The sequence below is a fragment of the Pinus tabuliformis genome, chromosome 1_1 (assembly GCF_031772625.1).
Source record: "Pinus tabuliformis cultivar Carrire ecotype Pingquan chromosome 1_1, CPIR1, whole genome shotgun sequence".
In the NCBI taxonomy this organism is placed as follows: domain Eukaryota; kingdom Viridiplantae; phylum Streptophyta; class Pinopsida; order Pinales; family Pinaceae; genus Pinus; species Pinus tabuliformis.
The window spans coordinates 828,408,952-828,435,686 of record NC_142297.1 but is presented as its reverse complement, the minus strand read 5'-3'; the positions used below and the strand labels follow the sequence as shown (position 1 = coordinate 828,435,686).

At 42.0% G+C, this 26,735-nt stretch overlaps 1 protein-coding gene across 4 annotated transcripts in view; it reads right to left on the bottom strand.

Moving 5' to 3' along the window:
• MSH1 (MUTL protein homolog 1) overlaps positions 1 to 26,735 on the bottom strand; it is a 512,649-nt gene that overhangs the window by 298,153 nt on the left and 187,761 nt on the right. For all 4 annotated transcript variants that reach the window (XM_089392823.1, XM_089392822.1, XM_089392821.1 and 1 more), the window contains exon 10: positions 13,333 to 13,442. In XM_089392823.1, the coding sequence (XP_089248949.1) occupies positions 13,333 to 13,442 (110 nt within the window). The remainder of the gene's footprint in view (positions 1 to 13,332; positions 13,443 to 26,735) is intronic.

The following is a 26,735-nucleotide window of genomic DNA, read 5'->3' as shown; positions in this document are numbered from 1 at the left end:
CTTCAATCGATCGAGGAAGGGGTCGATCTATTCTCCCTTGTGCATCTAGTATGACTGCAGCTGATTTTCTAGTAACATCCTTCTCTCCACATAAGTATGTTGGTACAATTTCTTTAGGGCCTCCCACATCTCATTTGTCGTGTCCTTTTCGGCAATATGTGGTACTACATGGTCCTTGACCCCGTCAAGAATGATGCTCTTAGCCCTCACCATTGCCTCCTTATACTTGTCGTTATCAGTTGGGTCAACTGGATTGCTATCGTCCTCAAGGCAAAGTGCTTGACACGATTCCTGTCTAGAACGCATAAGATTCTGGCCTTCCAGACTACGAAGTTTGGGGCTCCGTCCAGTCTGTCTTGGTCTCTTACCCATTCACTACCATCTCGCTACTCCTCTACTTCCCTCCTGGAAGTTCTTGGTGTGACTCCCTTTGAGCCTCGATTTCCCTCTTGGAAATCCTTCTGTCGATGTCGAGATGCCCCCACTCTGATCGTTAGTGCAGCTGCACCACTGATCCGGATTTCTCGGCTAGAAATCCTCAGTAGCAACTCCCTCCTCCTTGGCCTTTCCCTGTTAGGTACTGTTCTGACTACAGTACCCCACCAACTCCACTCTCCAACTTACCCACAGCCTCCTAAACCCCAGAAAATTGAAGGTTAGAGCTCCTAGGCTCTGCGCAATCCGACACCGGCAAATCAGCCTCCTCAGCCAATTGCGTCAACACTCCTGGCCTCTGCGTGAACCAATGTTGCACGAAGCGAGAGCAAAGCGGAAGCGCGAAAGCGGAAGCGGAAGCGTGGAAGCGTCATTTTCCAAAAATCTAGGAAGCGAAGCGTCCGCGGAAGCGTCTGCTATATATATATATATATATATATATATATATATATATTTATATTTTTTTGCATTTATACTCAAAACAAACATTCCAAATACCAAATTAATTGTAGAAGACATGAAAACATGCATATTTTTGCATAAATCAAGATAGATATAACATCCATTGTACATTAATGATCTAGAATCTAGATTCTTCTCCTCTTGTCTAGCCTTTGCCTCTACCTCGATTGTCTAGGGATATTAGTCAACATTGCCCAATTTTGATCAAACTACCTAATTCAAGACTTAAAATATGGTAGAAAAAGCTTAACATGTTTGATCGATGATTTTGACTTGATTGAAAGGTAATTTTTTGCTAAGGGTGTGCCGCGTGACAAAGGAGTTCAACAATTAACACCACCAACACCAGGGTACATATAGGGCTTGGTGCTCTTGATTAAATGCTAATCGCATACCTTCATACTTGATATAATCTAATGAAATGCCACAATCCCATTGATCCTGAATACCTGAAAACTGTTAAGTCTGCTGAATTTTGAATAGGATATGAAATTCTATTTTCTCCATATGAAGTCCAATGAGGCTGGAACCACTCTCAAACATTCTGAGTCATTTCATGGTAATGTTAAAAATTTAAGTAAAAGGATGAAAATGAAAAATAAAGGAGAATGTCACTTTTACTTTAAGAATTTAACATTACCATGAGGGAGCATCTGCTATATTTATATTTTTTTTTTCTTTCATTTGTCACCCTAACCCAAGGTGGACCCACCCCCAACAAGCAAACTCACCTAAAATTTAAAAAAAAATTGAAAAAAAAACGATTTTCTAAATGCTTTTCCGGAAGCTTTTCTGGAAGCTTTTCTGGAAGCGTCCTGGAAGCGTCTGGGAAGCGCCTGGGAAGCGTCTAGGAAGCGCCGTACGAAGCGCGCTTCGGCGCTTCGGAAGCGCCAATGCTTCCAAATTTCCAGGAAGCGTATAAAAATTTCGGAAGCGCGCTTCCGGCCAAGCTTCCTAGGCGCTTCCGTACGGGACGCGCTTCGGGGCTTGGAACCGGGGGGGGGGCGCTTCGTGCAACACTGGCGTGAACCTGTTGTTGTCTCCCTCAGCCTCTGTGTTGTCTCTTCTTGGCTCAAACTTGATGACACAGGCACTGCGTCACCCATTTCTTGTTGCTTCGCTGCTAGGAACAGCTTCTGTCACTAGGGACAGTTGTTTTCTATTGTTGTTGCTCTGCTCGGTTGATGTCCTCAGTTCTCTTGTGATCTGCAACCACGCTTTGATAACATGTTGGAATTTCTAAGTCTAACTATTAGAAACCCTTCGTACTTTACTGATTTATTCCTACCTACTTGTTCTGTTAATTAACAAGTTATTTACCATGTAAATACTGGAAATAAATACAAGTACATGCTCAACACATTACAAAATCCAGATCATCAACTGAAGGAAACAGAAACAAGCACACAAGTAATACTGTTGTTTTTGGACTAATGTCCCCGGAAAATCCCCATGCGCGAAAAACCGGTGCAGCTATCTGAGGGTTTGATTTATTAAGCTGTTTCAGAATACAATCTAGGTGCCAAATCTGGCTCACCCAACAGAGAAAAATCTCGACAGTAGTACCTCTCTACTCAGAAGCAGATATTCCGGTTGAAACCCTGGATAAACACTCCGGCAGCTCCACAACTCCAATCTGCCCCACGAAACCCTAGCATCAGCCTCTAGGGACTACGTCAACTCTCGCTAGCCCAACGTTAGCCCAGCATCACTCTGGCTTGGCCTACGTCAGCCTCTGGAGGCACTGCGTCAGTCCTCTGGCCCTCTGCGTCACTCACGTTAGGCCTCTGAGGCACTGCGCAGCTCCTCGCTGCCTCTGCGTGAGCCTTGGCTGGCTCTGCATGAACCCTTGGTTGGTTCCATGTCCCTCTCTCTGGCTACTGCGTTGATCCTCCCGGTGTTATCTCTACCTCTCTGCTTTTGTATTCACTGCCCCTCAGCTGCAACTCTGATCACTCTCTCAACTTTCTCAGCAAACCCAGCCCTAGAAAGTCGAAATCTTGATCTCTTGGTGTGTTCTCCAAGTGACCCTCAAGCCTCCTCTTATACTTTTCTCATTGACAAATCAACAGCCGAGATTAAGTCCCTAATCAACGACTAAGATTAGATCTGGCTTGATCCATGACTTTTGGACCATTCCAACGCAGTTTTATATTAATTCACATTAATATTTTATTTTCCCTAAGTTTAGACTCTTTTTTTTGGTTATGGTTCACGAACACCCTGGTCAACGGGTGGCGCTACATCCACAGAAAAATCTAGGTCGATCGACCCCAAAGGGAATCTAGCCCCGCGGCCCACTAGCAAGGCCTAACCCCAAGGGCTTTGGGGAGAATGGACCATGTGACCTCCCGATGGCGAGGCACTGATTTTGACCAACTAAGCTAACCGTTGGGGCTTGGACTCCATTAAAAATATTAATTATTTTAATATCTCCCAAACTGTTTAGAATCTGCCCAAACCCTTTCTGGGTATTGGAGATCTCATGTGCCTTAGCCTCTCCACCAATTTTCGTGGCTAGAGCACATCCGATGCTACCCCAAATCAACACATCTAGGGTATGGTTTATGTGACCTTTAAACAGATTTGTGAGGAGATCCTTGTGGCCTTTCAAAGAAGCCTTCATGTGCCCTAATCTCTTGTGTTTAAAAGTGATGGTGTATGACAGTGATGACAAGATGTATGGCTGTGAGTTATGTTTCTGGTATATGGCAGAGGTGTTGAAGAAAGTGTAACTAGGTTCGGTCTTCATAATGACATGATCTTCGTAAATGATGAAATAAAAGAAATAAATTATTTTTGTATGCCTTGCTACATGGGTTTCATGAGCAAGAGGTTTATTTGTTAGTGGCTCCCATTGAGAGCCGTAAGATATATTATTGAGTCAAAGAGTCAATGTCATGTACGAAGAGATCTTCATGAACATATGTAGAATATATTTGAGTCAACCTAGCGTCTAGAAAAGCCCTCCAAAACGACAAGCACAGTCCTCTTGATGTCGGCCTACAAAATGAATTAAATACACTCATGTCGGCTCCCTTGAAATGACACATCCCTTCATGAATACAAGTCGGCTTATATACAGGACAAACTACTATAAATAGGCATGTAAGATTCGCATTACAGGCAGAATAGGAACTTGGATGCCTCTGAAATCTCGTGGGTAATTACAGTGAGTAGTTACAGTCGAAAGACCTTGCAATCTCATAGATCTTTGTTGTTCGGATGGGTACTACAATGATGAAAGATCTCATTGCAGGGAGAAGTAACAGTCATAGTCTCGGCATAATTGAGATGATAAGGATTTCGGTGATCTCATATTAAACACTCTTTGTCTTGGCATTAATGATCTCAGCATAATGGTAATCATGATTGCAGTCATGATCTTGATGAAGATGTTGTTACACGGTCATGATCTAGATAAAGATCTCAGTGCAGCTTTCATATATAAAGATATCGTTATTATGGTAAAAGTCTCATTGAAAGTGCAGCAATAATCTTAGTGAAGGAGCAGCAAGGATCTTAGTGAAACTGCAGCAATGATCTCGATGAAGGTGCAGCAATGGTGTTGCTATAATGACCTCATTGGTGCAATAGTGATGACCTCAGTGTAGCAGTGGTGATGATGATGATCTCAGCAGTAAAGAAGAGGATTGTTGTCTTGCACTTGGAGTGGCCTAAGAGGTCAAGGGTCATGGTCTTGGTATTCATCAATTGGAATCTCTATAAGAAGAATTTTTTGCGGGTTTTCCTCTCAAAGATTGAGAGGCTTTGGCCCTGGCAGAAAGCCAACATGTTGTGTTCTTGTCTCTTTTGTTTTGGTAACTATTTGATGAAATAAGAAGACACACTCCAATAATATCAAGTGAAGATTGTGCTAATAAAGAAAAGTTAAAAATACCTCATAAATAGTTATCATGGTGAGAAGAATCTTATTAACTTAATTTGCCCTAGATTCTTCAACATGGTATCAAAGCTAAGGTGGTAAAGTCAAAGGAAGGGTAGCAAATAGAGACATTCAAGGATAAGGTTTGAAGAAGAGCATCAAAGCAAGTTGAAGGGCTTTGTGTTTCAAAACCTACATCAAAGATTGAAGGATCAGTCTACAACAGTAATATACAATGGCAAGGGCTTTTGTCTATTTAGTCTTGGTCTATGCCATACCATAGTAACCTCAACTTCGGATAGAATCCTTTCTATAAAAAGAACAGTCTTGACATCTCAAATCCCCAAAACTAGATTCGATAACATATAGAATTTTGTATGGACAACCATAGTAATACTAATTGATGGGTCTCAATACTATAAGATGATCATCATGACCGTGACCTCAATACTCTATGGTTCTACACAATGTTGCATACTACAAGGTTCCATAGTCCACTTATGTGATAGCAATACAGTGCCATCTCAAGTTTATCAACAATTTGTTAATCATAAGGATCAGATGTATAAGTCAAAGTAACTTGAAGGCAAGAAGGCAAGCTTCCTATCATCAAGGATCTCATCTAGAGGAAACCTCAATGCTTCTGTTTCGACCACTTTCAACGCGATCAAGGTGAAGATTTTATCTTCACATGTCAAGTAAGTATCTTTCATTTTATAATCAAGTTTGGTTAAATGACTTTGTATTTGCAAAGAGATCTATAAATCGGTTGGGTCATCAAAATTCTTTGCATAAGAAAGAAGGATAGATATAGTCCTCGGAAGAGAAGTCATTGGTATCTATGGAAAGGTCTCTAAAGGTCAAGCATTGTTTAAATGCATGAAAAAGGATCAAGGGAATCATAGGATTCTTATGAAATCAGACATAAAAGAGATGTACGAAATGCTAGAAGATATACTCTCTGAAATGCAGTGAAGAAGGTCATATCACTTAGACCTTATTGAAAGTATCAAAGAATGAAGGAATATCTTCATAAGATCTCAATTGGGAGATCTGAGAAAGATGATAAGAAGATAATCATCTTTGTTCTTAAATGCACTAACTGATGAGCAAGGTGACAAGTGTCCTTGGCACAAGAAAGTACCTCATTTAACAACTTGTGGTATCTATGCAAGATGGAAAAAGGACAAGTTGTGGGCAAAAGTGTCAAAGCCTAAAGGACTCAAACATTTGCGGAAAATAAAAGGAAGTTTGGTCCTCAAACAAGACAGAGCAATTCTATGGAAAGATTATGAAAAGAAAGCTCATATCGTGGGAAAGTGGGGGACGCTGAAGAAAAGGGCAAAGGAAAGAGGGAGTAACAGATCTCTAATATGATTGAGATGGTATCCCTCACAAAAGGATCTTATCATAAGCTCCTCAATCTTTTAATATGGCCATAACAATAAGATGCATCGTGGCATCATCGAAGCATTAGAAACAAGAGCTTGTGACATCACCATGGGAATCATGAAGGACAAAATCCATGGCAGTCAAACATGAAGGATATAGCTCTTAGGAACCTCATTGAACGTTTAAGGAAAGGATGAAGTCATCTAGGACAAGACTCATCATACATCAAGTCAAAAAGGAAACATCTGCTAGATGAGGATATACAAGATCCTTAAGATTCTTTGATGGAATCCTCATCGGAGAGTTCACCAATCTAGAGAGGAAGCAAGTGTTTCATCAAAAACTCCAACTTTTGGAGTTCATGGGATGATGGTATGATGACATGAGAGATGAAACAGATCAAGGGGATGAAGATATTTTCAATCAAGGAAACTATTGGAAGAAGCCTAGATGACCTAAAGGTAAAATGAGGTGTGTATGCTTGTATTTGATATTATAATGTCATGTTGCATGGTTGCAGGGAACATGGATCACTACTTCTATCTTGAGAAGCACGATCAAGGGAAAAGGATATCCTCCTCTGAAAGAAGGCATAAGTCGCACTAGATGAAATCAACATAATATGTCCTCATATGAAGTATGAGGTGGTTGACTACAATTAAGGAACTCTAATTGAAAGCTCCTCGGAATGGAGTGTGTAAGGAAGGAAGAGATCGTGAGATATGCAACCCTGATGAAGGCAATCAACATCAAAAGGACCAAGAAGATTTGACTAGGAAATCTCCTGGAAAGATATGAAGACTCTGATGAAAGTCTGAAAAAGATAGAGACCCTTCACAATGGATATCTTTGGAAGATGTCTCAACATGTATGCATGATGTTGATACCTACAGGAAGATGTCATGATGAAGAGCCATCTCGTAAGGTACTATTTGATTTAATGTTATGTTTTGAATTCTTGAATAATATTTGGATGAGTTCATGCAAGGCTACTAGAACAAGAGTTGTAAGTACAAGTACAACTAGCATTCATGTAGTGGATGGAAATTCCCAAAAGAAACATGATGAAGTAGCCATATGACGAAGGTTCCATATATGTATCAAGAAGACCACCTTCCATGAAGAAAGGAATGACATGACGAACCAAGAAGGAAAGTGATTGATGGCTAATGCCCTACAAGGAAGAAGCTCAACTGAATTTCATGATATCAAGGAAAGAAATTGGTCAAGCAGCTCAAGGACCCACGAAGAAGACGTTGTTGATGAAAAGGAGAGTCCCTAATTAAGAGGGAGTTCTGACAAGTCCCTAATTGAGAGGGAGCTTGGGGAAATTCCTGGTCAAAGGGAACTTGGGTACATTCCTTTACAAGAATGGGCATATCTTCCCTAGTTGAGAGGGAGAGATAGACACAACATTCTTGTCATCACTTGGGAATAAGGAATGGAGGATTAGGTAATCACCTGGCATTCGATGCTCTCTGAGGATGTGTAGGGCATCCAATATAAGAGTAGGCAAGAGGACCGCTATTCTTTGAGGGTTGGGAAACCAAGATAAGAATAGTCCTAGAAGGTTATGCTCAGTGAACACCCGGGTGGGTATGTACCTTGAGAGACAATGATGAAGGTGTCTATAGTCATTGGTCTCGCCAACATTTTGCTTTGATCTAATGAGAGATAGAGTTGTTAGTCAAGGCCTTGTTGTGGAAGCAATGTTGGTTATTATGATGCTATATAGATGGGTTACCAATCCGATTCTTCTTATGAGAAATTCTTCAGATTGAGAATGACCAAGTACCATTATGAATATCTCCCTAGTTAGGAGGGAGTGTCAAAGAAATTGTAACTAGGTTCGGTCTTCATAATGACATGATCTTTGTAAATGATGAAATAAAAGAAGTAAAAATATTTTTGTATGCCTTGCTACATGGGTTTCATGAGTAAGAGGTTTATTTGTTAGTGGCTCCCATTGAGAGCCTTAATATTTATTATTGAGTCAAAGAGTTAATGTCATGTATCAAGAGCTCTTCTTGAGCATATGCAGAATATATATGAGTCAACCTAGTGTCTAGAAAAGCCCTCCAAAAAGACAAGCACAGTCCTCTTGATGTCGGCCTGCAAAATGAATTAAATACACTCATGTCAACTCACTTAAAATGACACATCTATTCATGAATACAAGTCGGCTTATATATAGGACAAACTAATATAAATAGGTTGTAAGATCCGCATTACAGGAAGAACAGGAACTCAGAGGCCTCTGAAATCTTGTGGGTAATTACAGTGCGTAGTTATAGTCGAAAGACCTCGCAATCTCAGAGATATTTGTTCTTCGGATGGGTACTACAATGATGAAAGATCTCGGTGCAGGAAGAAGTAACGGTCACAGTCTTGGCATAATTGAGATGATAAGGATCTCGGTGATCTCACATTAAACATTCTCTGTATCGGCATAATGGTAATCATGATCTCAGTCATGATCTTGATGACGATGTTGTTACAAGGTCATGGTCTAGATAAAGATCTCAATGCAGCTCTCATATATAAAGACCACGTTGTTATGGTAAAAATCTCATTGAAAGTGCAGCAATAATCTCAGTGAAGGAGCAGCAAGGATCTCAGTGAAAGTGCAGCAATGATCTCGGTGAAGGTGCAGCAATGGTGCAGCTGTAATGACCTCATTGGTGCAATAGTAATGACCTTAGTGTAGCAGCAGTGATGATGATGATCTCAGCAGTAAAGAAGAGGATTGGTGTCTTGGTCTTGGAGTAGCGTAACAGGTCAAAGATCATGGTCTTGGTATTCATCAATTGGAATCTCTATAAGAAGAGTTTTGTGCAGGTTTTCCTCTCAAAGAGTGAGAGGGTTTGGCCTTGGCAGAAAGCCAACATCTTGTGTTCTTGTCTCTTTCGTTTTTGTAACTATTCGATGAACTAAGAAAACACACTCTAATAATATCAAGCAAAGATTGTGCTAATAAGGAAAATTTAAAAATACTTCACAAATAGTTATCATGGCGAGAATAATCTTATTAACTTAATTTCCATAGATTCGTCAACAAGAGGTATGTGTTCTTATATGGTAGAGACTCTTGTGAAGCATGTCAGTGTCGAATGATAGTAAGACTTGTGCACATGACAATGATACATAATACATACCTAAAGACAATTTGTATGGCATAACAGTAATGTATGATAGTGACCTCATGTATATGATGTAAGGCAGTGTTCTTATGAAAATAATGTGATGTATGACAGTATTTGTATGGTAGTGTTTTTGGCACATATGACAATGAAGTTTGAGTTGTGTTATTTTCACATATGACAGTGATGACAGTGATGTTTGGGCAGTGCTATTTATAATTATGACAATGATATTTGACAATGACTCATAACGGCAGTATGTGCTCCTATGGACATAGATCTATGCTACCTACAGTGATCTGTAAGTAGCCCTATCAGAAGACTTGACAATGTCTCTTTGATTGACATATGAGGATCTTGTATGATCCCAAGCTAGCCCTATGAGGCCCAATGATGAAAGACATATGTCCCATTCTTATTGTACTATGTTTCTCAGTTAAACATTTGATGAATATCTAATAGAAGATGAAGAATTAATTATGGTGTTTCCCCCTTGTGGGGTTTTTCTCTGGTCTCCAGCCAAAATCATGGTGTCTTTATTGTGTATGAAATTCTTCTATTGTCCTTATTGTTCTGCTACATTATTGATATCATTGTTCTCTCTACATAATTTCCAATGATGATATGATGCTATGGGGTGATTGTAATGTGAAAATGTTCAGAAAGTTTTAAAATGCAATTATCTACAGCAGAGAACAATCAAGCCTTAAAAATTAATAGGTAACACCTATTAAGGTTGTCCTTTAGCCACTCCTACCTAGGGAGGAAACACCATTTCAAGTTCAAGGCCCCAATTTTGGAAGGGAGGCCTTATTTGAAGCATTAAATAGCCCTTTACATTTAAGTTTGGTTCACATAGATGCAAAAATGATTACTGTCCCTGATGACTGGTTGCTTTCACTAGACTTTATGTTGTGATTATCAGGTGGTTCAGCAACCCTTGACCTGGGCACCTTACCCATAGGTACCCAGGCCCCATAGAAATATATTAGCACCCGCAAGTGAAGCGTTGAGAACCTTGGGTCTTCGAGCAGTAGCAGGTCATCACACCTACCCTTGTGTATCTCCTACACCCAAGATGTTTTGCCACTTTGCACTACATTTGATGATTCTTCAGGATGATACACCTGGACCAACATGTCCCCAAGTCGGCCTTAGCACCTTCTAAAGGGTGAAAACTAATTCGGGCTCAGGATGAGAATGACCTCACCCTTTGAGACATGGAAGGGTTAGTAGCACCTAGATGGCCCTCAACATTGGAGCAAAGATGTGCATTTTGAATAGTTGGAGACCTAGGGGACCACCTTTTGGCACCCCAACTGGATTTTGGGGACCACAGAAGGATATTGATGGAGATTTGAGGGATACTTCTCAAATGATGATTTTTAGAGGCTTCTACACCACACTTGACACTCAAAAGCCTCAACACTTGGAATTTGGAGCTCCTTTCTTGCATGATGTCAACCCTAGTCTTCTCACGGCTCACACATGTGGGCTTCTCATTGCATTTATGACAAAGCTAGTTTGGTTGCCTTGTAACCCAAGGGTTTCATTGTAATTGTACTTGTTAGTAGGGGCTCTAAACTAAAATTAGACTTTATCCTCCTCATATAAATAGAGGAGATGACCTTTTCATTTGTCACCATCATCACTTGGACAAATTGGCCTCTCTCAAAAGAATTTTGGCCTCTTTTCTCTTTGGCAAGATGTGATCTATGGAGTATCCCTGGTTATTGGACCTCATTATTGACTTTGGAGAAATTGTCTTGGATTGATAATGAAATGCTCATGGATTTTCATCTTCAAAGTGTACCTATTTGGGAATAATTTGTATGCTTATGTCTAACGTATGGAATAAATTGTTGATCTAGGGTTTGTTCTATTATGCTCTAATTTATTAAATATCAATTATATGGAATCTAGGTCTTATTACTGCATACAGTACTCATTATATGATATGTAAATGGCATTCCCCTTGGTGATCTTCATTATAGCTCTCTCAAGTGACTTCAATCCCTCACAAACACAATAGTTAGGATTTGTGTTAGGGCATCAAACATCCTTAGTCCTTTGCAAGAATTGGTTGATCTATCACTCCATAGACTCCATCAACCCAAGGACTAGGCGCGGGCCATCCATTGTCGGTGACCAAGTCAAATTTTATCCATAAATTTTAACTCTTTCTCTCTCTCACATATTTCAACCCTCTTAAGGCCAAGCAGCCATCTAGGGCTTAGTGTGAATTGACTGGGAAGGGAGGATTTTGGTCTTGGGAGGTCTAAACTCTAAACACCAAGGGTTGTAGTGGTTTCCTCAAAATTAATCCCCTTGGTAGGCATTCATTCATCCATAATTTCCCTTTCCCTAGTTGTTTTCCCTAGGATAAAACCCTAGTTTGTTATAGCTTCAACTTGCAAGATTTTTGAGGGTCTCATGTGCCATAACCTTGTTGAAATACATTGTGGGAAATCCTTTCTTAGCACCACGACCTTAAGTCATCCAAACACAAAACATATCAATCAAACTTTAGGTCTTGTGTTGCCCCAATTTGGCCTCTCTAAGGAAAGTGAATTGCCTCCTCTTCATAGTTGGAGACTTGTACCCAAATTGTGCCTTTCCCTTAGAAGCCTTTTTAGTCACCTTATACCTTTAAGCCTAGAATATCTATTAGGTGACCTATATATTGGGACTCCTCCCATTGGTGAAAGTCCATAAATAGCAGGGGTAGTAGTTGTGGTGACAGTGGGCTACTACCTCATCATTCTCAATTGGTCTAGTGATGGCCTTGTAGGGTACCCCTCCCCAAGGCTCGCTAGATTTTGCAACAGAGCCTGTGGGTACAATTTGTTATAGTCACTACATGCAAACAATTACTCAAACCATCATACAGGTGTAGTTTGACGCACGTCCTCTATGCTTTCATGCCATCTTCAAACTTTTGTTTCCTCAAGTTCGAGCTCTTGATAAAACTAGTTCAAGAAGTGCTTCTTACCCCTACCTAACTCTCTAGTCCTCTGATATTCTAGCCACTATATGCTTTTCTAAGTGTATTCACAACTGTTTTTTCAAAATCCTTCAAGTTATTTCGATCTATGGCCATCTTTCCTCACTAACAACCCCCATCCAAATATTCTCTAAACACTCCAAGCCACTTGTTGTAGACTAAATACGACCTAAACAAGTTTATTAGAGATAGCAACTATTGATGTTGTATTCCAAACACTTGGATAACACCTCTTGAGGGTCCTCACCCTCAAATGTAAATCTAGTTTGGGCACTTTTAGTAGTCAACAAAAAGCCTTATTGTCAAAAACTACATATCCACCCCAAAATTCAATGTACGCCTTCGAGATCCACCAAAGATTCCTCCCAATAGTCTAGAGTCGAACCCCCTTCAACTCTTGTCATTCTCTAGACAACCTACTCAAATAGTGCATCAACCCCTTCAAGATGATTGAGAATTTAGATGACGAGAGTTCTTATTCTCCCACCCATCATTTCTACTTCCAACACCTCTTATGCTCTTGATGAGATCTCAATTATGTTAACATTTTGTAGCTCTAGCTCCTTCTTTCTTTGAATTGATAATTTAACCTTGTTCTTAACTCTCTCCCTATTCGTGTTAGCATGTTTATAGGAGTTACTTATGTGCTTCTAATTTGTATTACTCTCAAAGAAATCTTTTAGTTCCATTAACCTATTTGTGTGGTCATTCATTAGACGCTAATATTATTATCTTACCTTGTCTAACAGACATTTTAATCATGTAGACAAAGATAAGTTTTCCATACATAAAAAAAATTTCAGATAATGATGGTACAACAAGGTTTCATGGTGTACACTTAGGAAAGGTCATAGATATGTGAACTACAATATCTTCTTGATGTACAATATAGCCAAATAAATTTGGGGGTTGATTCATTGAACAAAAAATCAAATTATCAGAGCTCAACAAAAAAACAACCTTTTCAAATCTGAAATAGGAAAATGCAGATGGCCACACCTATTAAGTATTACCTTGGACAAGAGTTGTGAAATAGGATCACCATCGAACCATTCACAATGCTTCGCATAACATTCCCCCCACAACAATCCTCCTTCACCAAATGCACCCCATTTTGATGTCCCTAAAAACAGCAAGAAAACAATAATTAGTATCGTATTATCCTATAAACAAATAAGAGAACCAAAGATTATTAAATGCACCTACATTATAAATAGGAAAAGAAAAGATAACTTATAAACTTGTTATACATTTTGTCACACCATAGATAATATCAATCAAAGAGATGATGAGACCTAGAAATAATAACATGTGTTCAAAAGCCATCAAAATCTCTTGTATCTAGTAACATTTGAGCAATGACCATCCCAAGTCACAAGATGTTTGTTAGAGGTCTGTTGTGGAAATCAAAAACTAATGTGTTTATTTTTAGGCTATAACCAATTCGTCTAGAGTTGAGATCTCATGAGTTATTGTCAGAATATCCCATATCAGGCCTTGATGCCTAATCAAGAGATTCATGAAGTAGTTCTTGCCATTTCATATACCTTTCATAATTTTGTTGTTGAGCAGAGTTTAGATCCATCCACTAGATGTGTGTGGGTTACAATGTTGTTGCAAGGCAAGGTCTTAGGTTTCTCTTTAATTTACACCCCAAACACTAGTATTAACAAACGCTCTCCTTGGCATTGGATGAACTCATCATTTCCAAATGCAAGATGGATCCTAAAGGACAACCTCAACATGGTGGAGTGCATGGTGACAAGAATAGTGGTGTCCGAAAAATCATTTATGGGAAGGATGTTGAAAAGTGTAACTAGGTTCGGTCTTCATAATGACATGTGTAATATTTATTTTATGTAATTGATGCAAAGAAGAAAATAAAATTATTTTTGTAGTACTTGAATCATGGGTTTCATGATCAAGGAATTTTATTTTAGTTAAGGTTCCCATTGTGAACCTTCAAGTTTTGTCATCAAGTCATAAAAGTCAATTTGAGTCAATGTCATGTATGAAGGACCCTTCTTAGGCATGTTACATTTTTGTATGAGCCATTAAATGTATTAAAACGCCCTCCAAGACTAAGCAAAAGACACCTCATACAAATCGGCGTCAAGAAGAATAACAAAATCTCTCAAAAGACATATCAGCTCACAGTCAACTCATGTCGGCTTATGTGCATGGGCAAACATCTATAAATAGGCAGCTCACACTCATTTCAGAAAGAAGAATTTTGGTCAAGATCAAGTTTGAAATAAGAAGTGCAAAGGTCATTCGAGAAGGAGCCTAATCATCATCGAAGAGCGAAAGAAGGAGAGCGAAGTCTTTGGCATCATTTTGGATCTATTTTTGGGTCATGTTGATCTCACACGTGTGAAGAAAGGGACTGTCTCAATTGTAGAAGAGGTCGAAGTATTGCAGTCCCATTGGAAGGTCAAGACAAGGAGGAAGCAAAGGTGTATCTCAAGCCGAGTTGCCAAGGAAGCAACCTACACCTAAAGCGAAGGAAATCAAGGGTCCAATCTTGATGATTCACACGTGCTAGGGTTTCTAAAGGAAGCCGAGAATTGCAGGAAGTCGAAGTCTAAAGAGCAGCCGAGAAGGAAAGAAGAATTAGTATCGTTGATGCAAGGAAGGAAAGGGTCAAGCTAAGAAGCTTTGTGTCTTGGTCTTGGAGTGGCAAATAGGTCAAGGGTCTTGGACTCTTGGTCTTGGTATTCGTCAATTTAGATCTCTATAACAAGAAGAATTTGTTCAGGTTTTCCTCTCAAGTGGGAGAGATTTGGCCTTGGTTCATAGCCTATATTCTGTGTATCTTGTCTCTTTATGGTTTATGCTTTGACAGTTGTTTAATGAAGAATAACACTATAATAACATAATTGAGAGGGAGCGACAAAGGATTAGGGGCAAGCGAGAGGGCGGACAGAATAGAGATGGAAAGTGGCACAATGGCAGAAAGAAACCCACGGCAGGAGCAGCCGACGACACGAGTGAAGTAATGGGAGGCAGTAACGGAAGGGTTAGGGGAACCTCATCCCGAGGAAATGGAATGAAAGAATGGGCGACGGGAGGAGGAAGAGGACATGTGGGGGCCGGATGGACATAAGGTGGTGTAGTTGGACAAAACAACAAGAGGCAAAGGCAGACGAGAGAGGAGGTAGTTGCATGCAAAGGGAGAAGGCGAAAGAACGAGAAGAGGAAGGTGGTGGACGCAGGCTAGAGGACGTCGAGAGAATAACAGCCTTCGTCGCAAAACATTGGTTTGATACTCCGTTAGCCTTTCTCGATAGCATTGCAGAAACGATTATTTCAGAGGAATTTGAGCAAGGGGCTCAGGGAAGTCAAGACTCAGAACGAGTCGACACCTGGGCTGCCTGGGATTCTAACCTGGTCGAATGGAGAGTCTATGCCTAGAATGCTACTAGAGAGAGGGGGTTCCGTAAATTTATAGTGTATCTCTGGGTAGATGAGAAGAGAGGGAATGAGGCAAGATGGGATGACAATTGGGATTTCTTTAATGGAGAGCGCAGGGAGCCTACAGTTCCGACCAAGTGGTACCTGAGGCATGGAAAGGAAGAGATAATTATCAGAGGCAGGGAGGCTAGAATCACCATGGCCAAAGCAGGAAGGCTGTGGCTAGCCTAGCTCAATTCGAACCCAAACCCGACTGTCGGATGCGGGACTCAAGGGATAACTAGGGGCAAAATTCGGGCGAGGATGCCTGAGAGGAGAGAGTCCTGGACCGACAACTCAAATGTGACCCTGAATACTGATAAGACAACCCAAATTTGGGACTCCTACAGAATCACAAAGGCTGACCCGCACACTCTGGTTTGTTGGGGAGGGATCAAACAAAGAGGAGGGGAATCGAGAGGCCGAAGCCTGTTATTCCAAGAGCAGGTAGGGGGGAACTGGGGGAGAAGGAGGGCAAACACAAGTTGCCATGCCCAGACCGAGTGGCCAAACCCGATTACGATCACTCTGTGTAAATATATTCAGACTGATAATGAAATTTCTTTTGTTAATGTTGTAAGTATTAAAATAATTAGGGTGCAACACAGCCTGGAGACCCAAACCCTATATCGTGCTCCAGTAAGAAAGCCAAATTTGGAGAGCTGCTCGGGAAAAGAAAAATGAAGCAAGGACGAAGACAATATGGCAAAAGAGGGAAAAGAAATTGTCAAAAGAGGAACCAGAAGAATAGGGAAGGCAATGAAAAGGACCACGGGAGGGGAATCAACCTCTAGCAGGGATCCTAACAAAAGAGGCAGAAAGTCCGTAAAGGAGCACATGCAGACTCTCATCAACACATACATGGTTGACAATCCGCCAGAGGTAAGAGCTCAAATTGCAGAGTGGGAGAGGGAACTTAATGACAGCATAACCAATCAGGACATAGAGACAAAAGAATGGGAAGCTATGGTGAAAGATTCGGGGAACACCAAAGGCCGACATACACTATTTTGGCAAACAATCCAGCAATATTGGGTTATGAAGAACATAATAGCCCAAGCAATGACACTATACAAGGAACACAAGGTACAGGAGGAGGCTAGAACACCGGAGCCCAACATGAAGGATCTTCATAGAGAAATTGTTGCAGTCTAGATACAAGTGTACCGAAACAATCTCACACTGAACAGGATAGAGCAAAGTATACAAGATATGAAGAGAAGTGAGATTCCAGGGTCCAGTGCGAAAGCCCCAGCCCCGGTGGACTCCTCGGACGAGTGAAACAGGTTTCTAATCATAATTTTGTTATATGTCGGTTAGCCTTTACTTTTCTAAGTTGAAGTTAATAATAGATAGAACAACAAATGTTGCCTGGATGGTGGAGAAAGACTTATTTAAATTTTGGACATCATTTAACATAGACAGGTGGCCAACCTGGTTTCCTATGGGCAGGTTGAGGCCACCTGCACTTATTGTTAAAGACATGTTTGTGGTCTGATAATATTATTAGAGAAAGTACTACCAAGTTTCCAAAAAACAGAATATGCCATCAATAATTTAGAACTGATTTGACCTTGCATTATTGATATGCCCAATGGGAAACCAAACCAATAACACAAGTTTAATGTCTTGAAATAACTGAGTTTTTGCTTTACAAGAGAATCTGACATCACAAAGATTGTGTTATAGTTGTGCGGATGATAAGCATGCAGGCCTTCACTCATGATGAATTTGTTGCTATCTTGGAAACTGCTATCAAATTGAAGTTGTCCTTACCTTGGAGGTTGTTGTTTCCTTGGAAGTTGTTGTTGCCTTGGAGGTTGTTGTTACCTTGGAAAATATTGTTACCTTGAAAGTCGTTGTTACCTATGAAACTGTTGTTACCTTGGAATTTGATGTTTCCTTGGAAATTGGTGTCACCATGGAGTCTGTTGTTACCTAGGAAAATGTTGTTACCTTGGAGGTTGTTGTTGCCCAGGAAACTGTTGTTACCTCGGATGTTGTTGTTTACTTAGAAGTTGGTGTTTCTAAGGAGGCTATTGTTACGTTGGAAATTGTTGCTACCATGCAAGCTACGAGTCCCTGTCACCATATTCTCAGCCGACCAAAACAGATAGCCCAACTCCCTACAGACAAGGCGATCTATATTATTCTTGGTCGCACCAGCCATTATGGCCCTAAACCTGCTATAAAGTCAACCCCTTTGATTATGATGGCCCTTCATCATTGTATCAAATTTACTGCGCTCTTCATCTGTATTGAATGGGACGCAAGGAAAGATCATTTTAATGGCTTCATGCTTCCAGGTTGCCTTGGACATGTGACGATCCACCTGTTGTGTGCAACAATCCTCAGCAGTAATTTCAACAAGATTAACTCTATTCAGTGCCCTCAATGGTGAAAAGTCTCGCCTAGCAATATCTTCACGATTCGCTTTCAGTGGCATCTGGAATGTCTGGGACCAATTTAGCTCCAAAGAAGTGTGAGTATTCAGAACATGGTTGGCCATATGATCAACTAACTTATTGTCGGTCCTTCGAACATGAGAGAGAATTGTTGATTTTGGGTAGCATCGGATGTGCTCTAGCTCCGAAATTTTGTGGAGGGGCTAGAATACATAAGATCTCCAAGACCCAAAAATCGTTTGGAGAAATTCCACCCGAATTGTGAGTTATTAAAATAATTAATATTTTTAATGGTGTTCCTAAGTCTAAACTTAGGGAAAATAAAAATATTAATGTGTATTAATAAAAATATGGGTGAGAAGCTTCTAAGACACTAGGATCAAGTCTATTTTAATCTTCGCCGTTGATTAGGGACTTAATCTCGGTCGTTGATTCATCAATAGGAAAAGTATAAGAGGAGGCTTCAGGGTCAGTTGGAGATACACCAAGTGATCAAATCAATTCGACTTTTCAAGGGTGTGGTTTGCTGAGAAAATCGAACTAGTAATCTGAGTTGCAGTGAGAGGGGCAAAAGCAGAGAGTTGGATTAGAAAGGAGTTCCGAGAAAAAGAGTATCGGGCAGAGAGGCAACAATAGCATCAAAGAGGCAGCGCAGAGGCCTACGCAGCCCAGGAAGGGGTTGACGCAGGCCAAGAGGGTCTCTTGCAGTGGCAGTGCAGGATATTGGTCACAAGTTCGAGATTTTGTTGGAGAAGCGAAGTTCTGAGCCGGGAGGGCTGAACAACAGTCTTCCTCCAGCGAATTGATCCAACAAAAGGGGTGACGCAGTCTCCTAGAGGCAAGACGCTGGCCCAAGTAGGGATTGCACAGGGATTTCGCATTATTTACAAGAGTCAAGCCACTCAGTGGATCAGTTGTGACTTGGAGAACGAGGTAAACCCTTGTATGTATTTCTTGCTGTCGAGATTTCTCTGAAAGGTTAGCCGGTGTGAGAGGCAACCTGTTGTACTCAAATTCTTCTTGCTTAATAATACAAACCCTCTATCTGCTGCACCAATTTTCCCGCATTAGGTTTTTCCGAGGACGTGTTGTCCAAAAGTAACAGTGTCCCTTGTGTGTGTGTCTCATCTATTGTTTCAATTTATGATCTGTATGTCAGTGTAGTCTGTAGTAGTGTTTTTAATCATTGTTTATAATTAAATAGCTTGTTGAATGAAATAACAAGTAGGAGATGATAAACCATTAACTGCAGTAGGATTTCTGTTTGTATAGATTCAGAAATTTTCACATGGTATCAGAGCATTGCAGATCATAGGATACTAAAGCCATCAACCAAGAGATCTGGCAAATATGTTGCAGAGAGGCAGTTGTCTCGAGTGACAACATTGTTCCAGAGCCAGAGAACGCAAAGGAAGGGTGGCGTAGTGCAGAAAAGGTGACACAGAAGCTCACGCAGTGCCTGTGTCTGCTTTCTGAGCCAGGAGGATGAGACGCAGTAGCCGAGAGGAGCTCACGCAGTGACTACGTCAGCTCTCTAGGCCAGCACAAAGCCTCAGGGGCTCAGATCAGCCAGTTGTCGGGGCAGAAGGAGCAGTCCAGATTCGATCTGTGGTACTGGTGGGACGTTGTTGTTGTTGTTGCAGAACAATGTCTGTGGAGACGAAACCAAGGTACAGGGAGTCACTGCCTTAACAGATTTCTTGCCAAAGAAATCTAGATCTGGGTTGTTAAGCAGCAACAAAGGAAGATCGGGAAGCAGTGATTCGACATTATTTGGCGAGAGGATTTCTATGAAGGAAATCAGGACTCAAAGGGAGTCTAGAAAGAACTTGTTCCTTAGAGGATTTTTAGCGCCAAGGAAATCCAAATCTAAGTCTCACTGGGGCAACAATAAGAGAGTGAGAAGAGAACCTGTTCTACACTTGTTTGAGCAGAGATGGCAGTTAATGGACTGAGGGATCAGGACAGATTGGATGGAGCATCCAACTTTGTCGTCTGGAAGGCCAGGATCTTGGCAGTGTTGGACAAGAATTACATCAAGGATTATGCCTTGAAAGTGGTGGTTGTGCCGGTCGATGTTGATCCTCTCAAGAAATACGAGGAGGCTCAAGCAAAGGCAAAGTGCATGCTCTTGGATGGGGTCAAGGATCATGTGATCCCACATATTGCTGAAAAGGAAACAGCAAGGGAAATGTGGGAGGCCTTGACCACCTTGTATGAGGGAACTTCTGTTCAACGGAAGATGTTGCTTGAGAACCAACTGAGACAGTGTCAGATGCAAAACAAAGAAGAAATAGATCCCTTCCTTCTCAGGTTGCAAGGGATTCAAGACTAGCTGAATTTCATGTGATCTACACCAGATCCTGAGTTCATGGTCAAGACTGCCCTGAATGCAGTCACTGAAGACTGGGAGACCTTTGTCCAGCGTATCTTGGGCAGGGCTTCTCTCCCTAGTTGTGAGGAGATGTAGGCAGCTCTTCGACAGGAAGAGATCAAGTGATTAACCAAGGCAGGAAGTAGCGGTAAAGGAGTCAGAATCAAGGAGGAAGAGGAGGATGCAACTCTCGCATCAGTGAGACAACTAGGGCAACGAAAGAGGAAAAAGAAACACATAACCAAAGTCAGATGCTTCAAGTGTGGGGAAGTTGGACATTTCGCCACTCAATGCCCTCGGAAGAAGGCCAAGGAAGAGAAGTCTGACTCGAAGGTTGCTCCAGCAAAAGCTGACAAGGAGGATGATGACAAGAATTGTGCCATGGGTGCTCAAGCACCTCTAGAGAAGAGGTGGGGTGATATTGAGCTGTAGTCGGTAGGACTACACAAAGGGCAGGATCCTTGAGGTGCCCAAACTCTTGGATCACATATGGCTACGGGAGCCCTTAATGACAGTAGCAGAATGACGGGAGTGAGCGGGTGCGAGGGATGATCGAGTGCCAGAGTCTGAAGCAGCGCAGTAGAGGTTGCAGCAGTGCTAGAGGCACAAAGCAGATTGCAACAACGCAGTAGCAACAGAGGGTCAGCAAAGATTAGCAGCAAAGGTAGCTTCAACATCACGGGGTATCCATACTGACTAGCGTGTCAGTTTTGGGTGATTTTTTCAGTTGCTTACTTCTCAACAACTGAGTTGCAGTGCAGCAATTAGCAGTGGCAGTGCTATAGGCAGCATGATGCAGCATATTGAGAGGGAGTTGTAGTACAGATGCAGCAGTGGCAGTGGCAATGTCATGGGCAGCAGTACAAGTTGCAGCAACGCAGTTGATGAGGGGCAGCAGGTCAAGCATCAGCAGCACAAAGGACCGATGCCATGGATCAGTGTGATGCTTCTACTGGGAAGTATTGCTAGATCACATTCCTCACTAAGAAGGAGTGTTGATTTTGGGAAGCATCGGATGTAATCTAGCTCCAAAATTTTGTGGAGGGGCTAGAATACATAAGATCTCCAAGACCCAGAAATCGTTTGGATAAATTCCACCCGAATTGTGAGTTATTAAAACAATTAATATTTTTAATGGTGTTCCTAAGTCTAAACTTAGGAAAATAAAAATATTAATGGGTATTAATAAAAATATGGGTGAGAAGCTTCTAAGAGATGAGAATCAAGTCTGTTTTAATCTTAGTCGTTGATTAGAGACTTAATCTTGGTCGTTGATTCATCAACAGGAAAAGTATAAGAGGAGGCTTGAGGGTCAGTTGGAAATACACCAAGTGATCAAATCAGTTTGATTTTTCTGGGCGTAGTTAGTTGAGAAAATCGAACTAGTGATCTGAGTTGCAGTGAGAGAGGTAGAAGCAGAGATTTGGATCAGAAAGGAGTTCTGAGGCAAAGAATATCGGGCAGAGAGCCAGCAGTAGCATCAAAGAGGCAGTGCAGAGGGCTACACAGCCCAGGAAGGAGCTCACGCAGTGCTGACACAGGCCAAGAGGGTCTCTTGCAGTGGCAATGCAAGATATTCGTAAGAAGTTCAAGATTTTGCTGGAGAAGCAAGGTTCTAAGCTGGGAGGGTTGAACGATAGTCTTCCTCCAGCAAATTGATCCAGCAGAAGGGGTGATGCAGTCTCCTAGAGGCAAGAGGCTGGCCCAAGAAAGGATTTCGCAGTGTTTGCCGGAGTCAGGCCACCCAGTGGATCAGTTGTGACTTGGAAAACGAGGCAAACCCTCGTATGTATTTCTTGTTGCTGAGATTTGTCTGAAAGGTTAGCCGGTGTGAGAGGCAACCTGTTGTACTCAGATTCTTCTTGCTTCATAATACAAACCCTCTATCTGATGCACTGGTTTTCCCGCATTGGGTTTTTCCAGGGACGTGTTGTCCAAAAATAACGGTGTCCCTTGTTGATTTGGGGTAGCATCGAATGTGCTCTAGCCACGAAAATTGGTGGAGAGGCTAAGGCACATGAAATCTCCAATACCCAGAAAGGGTTTGGGCAGATTCTAAACAGTTTGGGAGATATTAAAATAATTAATATTTTTAATGGAGTCCCTAAGTCTAAACTTAGGGAAATTAAAATATTAATGTGAATTAATATAAAATTGTGTTAGAATGGTCCAAAAGACATGGATCAAGCTAGATCTAATCTTAGCCATCGATTAGGGACTTAATCTCGGCCGTTGATTTGTCAACGAGAAAAGTATAAGAGGAGGCTTGAGGGTCACTTGGAGAACACACCGAGTTGATCAAGATTTCAACTTTCTGGGTTGTGTTTGCTGAGAAAGTTGAGAGAGTGATCAAAGTTGCAGCTGAGGGGCAGTGAATACAGAAGCAGAGAAGCATAGATAGCACTGAGAACTGCCGGAACAACCAGGAAAGCTAACGTAGAGGGCAGAAGTTGGAACTGTCGGGAACTGCCGGAACTGCCAGGAAAGCTGACATAGAGGGCAAAAGCCGGAACTTCTGGGAACGGTTGGAACTGCCCGGAACTGCCAGAACGATCGAGAAAGCTGACGTAAAGGGCAGAAGCCAGAACTGTCGGGAACAGCCAGAACTACCGGGAACTATCAGAACAGCCGGGAAAGCTGACACAGAGGGCAAAAGCCTGAATGGAACAGCCGGAACTGCCGGGAACTACCAGAACAGCCGAGAAAGCTGACACAAAGGGCAGAAGCCGGAACTGCCGAAAGAGATGACGCAGTCCCTACAGGCTAATGTTGGGGTTTCATGGGGCAGATTGGAGCTGTGGAGTTGCCGGAGTGTTTATCCGGGGTTTCAACCGAAATATCTGCTTCCAAGTAGAGAGGTACCACTGCCAAGATTTTTCTCCATTGGGTGAGCTGGATTTGGCACCCAGATTGTATTCTAAAACTGCTTAATAAATCAAACCCTCAAATAGCTGCATTGGTTTTCCTGCATTGGCTTTTTCCGGGGACGTTAATCCAAAAACAACGGTGTCACTTGTATGCTTGTTTTTGTTTCCTTCAATTGATGACTTGTAATGTGTTGAGAATGTACTTGTATTTATTTCCAGTATTTACATGGTAAATAACTTGTTAATCAACAAAACAAGTAGGTAGGAATAAATCAGTAAAATACATGAAGGGTTTCTAACATGTCAGACTTAGAAATTCCAACATGGTATCAGAGCGTGGTTGCAGATCACAGGAGAACTGAGGACATCAGCCAAGCAGAGCAGCAGCAGCAGAAAACAGTTGTCATGAGTGACAGAAGCTGTTCCTAGCAGAGTAGCAGCAAGGAAGGGGTGACATAGTGCCTGCGTCATCAAGATTGAGCCAAGTAGAGGTTGCGCAGAGGTTGAGGGAGGCAAAGACAAGCTCACGTAGAGCCACGCAGAGGCCAGAGGACTGACGCAGTTGGTTGAGGAAGCTGATTTTCCAGTGCCGAGATTGCGCAGAGCCAAGTGGCTCAAACCTTCAGTTGCTAGGGTATAGGAGGTTGTGGTTAAGTTGCAGAGTGAAGCTAGTGGGGTACTGTAGTCAGAACAGTACCTAACTGGGCAAGACCAAGGGGAGGGAATTGTTGCCGAGGCGGATTTCTAGCCAAGGAATCTAGATCAGTGATGTAGTTGCACAGACGATCGGAGACGGGCAACTTGACAGTGGGCAATGGATTTCCAAAAGGGAAATTGAGACTCAGAGGAAGTCCAGAAGAGAACTTCCAGAAGGGAAGTAGAGAGACTCAGAGGAATCGAACAGAGAACTTTCAAATGGGAAGTAAAGAGACTCAGCAGGAGTCAAACCAGGAACTTCCAAGCGGGAAGTAGAGAGACTCGAAGGAATTGACAAAGAAGAGTAGAGAGATGGCCATGAATGGGATGAGGGATCAGGATAGGTCGGACGTTGCATCCAACTTTATGGTCAGGAAGGCCAAGATCATGTCCATTCTAGATAAACATCGTATGAAGGCCTTCGTCTTGAGTGATGACAATTGTGCCATAAGTACTCATGTGCCACTTGAGAAGAAGTGGGGAAACATCGAGCTGTAGTCAGATGGACTACAGGCAATGAGGGGCAGGATCCTCGAGGTACCCAGCCTCTTGGATTAGACCATGCTATGAGAGCCTCGAAGAGGAGTAGCAACACTGGTGGATGTGGGTAGAGACGGATGCGGATGAAGAGGCAGAGAGAGCTACAGTGCAGGATTCCTAGGACAATGCGAGGCTAGCAGGCTGCAACAGTGCGAGAGGCATGAGAGTGTTGCACCAGTGCAGGATGGCACAGAGAGGTGTGCAACAGTGCGAGATGCATGGAGTTGCTGCAGCAGCGCAGAGGTCAAAGAGGGAGCACTTGTCAGTGATAGAGGGAGCTTCGGCATCAAGACTGTTTCTAACCTCAAGGAGATGTCAGAGTTGGGAGATCAGTTACTTACTTCTCAGTAACTGGGTTGCAGTGCAGCAGTTAGTAATAGTAGTGTTACGGGCAGCACGATGCAGCATGATGAGAGGGGTTGCATTGCAGATGCAGCAGTGCAGAGGATGTTGGACAGCAGGCCTACCATCAGCACAAGGACCAATGTCGGATAATCAAAGTGATGATCAGTGAGGAGTATTACTAAAGCACAGTCATCGCTAAGAGGGAGTGTTGATTTGGGGTAGCATCGGATGTGCTCTAGCCACGAAAATTGGTGGAGACACTAAGGCACATGAGATCTCCAATACCCAGAAAGGGTTTGGGCAGATTCTAAACAGTTTGGGAGATATTAAAATAATTAATATTTTTAATGGAGTCCCTAAGTCTAAACTTAGAGAAATTAAAATATTAATGTGAATTAATATAAAATTGTGTTAGAATGGTCCAAAGGAAATGGATCAAGCCAGATCTAATCTTAGCCGTCGATTAGGGACTTAATCTCGGCCGTTGATTTGTCAACGAGAAAAGCATAAGAGTAGGATTGAGTGTCACTTGGAGAATACACCAAGTTGATCAAGATTTCGATTTTCTGGGGCTAGATTTGCTGAGAAAGTCGAGAGAGTGATCAGAGTTGCAGCTGAGAGGCAGTGAATACAGAAGCAGAGAGGCAGAAATAGCACCGAGAACTGCCAGAACATCCGGGAAAGCTGACGTAGAGGGCAGAAGCTGAACTGCCGATAACAGCCGAAACTGCTGGGAAAGCTGACAGAGAGGACAGAAACCGGAACTTCTGAGAACAGTCGGAACTTCCAGGAACAGTCGGAACTGCGGGAACTGTCAGAACAGTCGGGAAAGCTAACGCAGAGGGAAGAAGCTGAAACTGCCAAGAACAACCGGAACTACCGGGAACTACCAGAACAACCGGGAAAGCTGACGCATAGGGCAGAAGCCGAAACTACCGAGAACCACCGAAACTGTCGAAACAGCCGGGAAAGCTGACACACAAGGCAGAAGTCAGAACTGTCGGGAATAGCCGAAACTGCTGGGAGAGCTGGCGCAGTCCCTCGACGCTGACGTTGGGGTTTCATGGGGCAGATTGGAGCTGTGGAGTTGCCGGAGTGTTTATCTAGGGTTACAGTCGGAATATCTGCTTCCGAGTAGAGAGGTACTACTGCGGAGATTTTTCTCCGTTGGGTGAGCTGGATTTGGCACCCGATTGTATTATGAAACTGCTTAATAAATCAAACCCTCAGATAGCTGCATCGGTTTTCCCGCATTGGGTTTTTCCGGGGACATTAGTCAAAGAACAACGGTGTCACTTGTGTGCTTGTTTCTGTTTCCTTCAGTTGATGATCTGTAATGTGTTGAGCATGTACTTGTATTTATTTCCAGTATTTACATGGTAAATAACGTGTTAATTAACAGAACAAGTAGGTAGGAATAAATCAATAAAGTACATGAAGGGTTTCTAACGTGTCAGACTTAGAAATTCCAACATCCCTTGTGTGTTTGTCTCATCTATTGTTTCAGTTTATGATTTGTATGTCATTGTAGTATGCAATAGTGTTTTTCATCATTGTTTATAATTAAATAACTTGTTGAATGAAATAACAAGTAGGAGATGATAAACCAGTAACTGCAGTAGGATTTATGTTTGTATAGATTCAGAAATTTTCACAAGAATGGGAGCCTTGATCCTTCTGAGAAGATCAGAGCCCCTTTGGAGATGGGATTCCAAGCGCCAGCTTAAGGAGGCCTT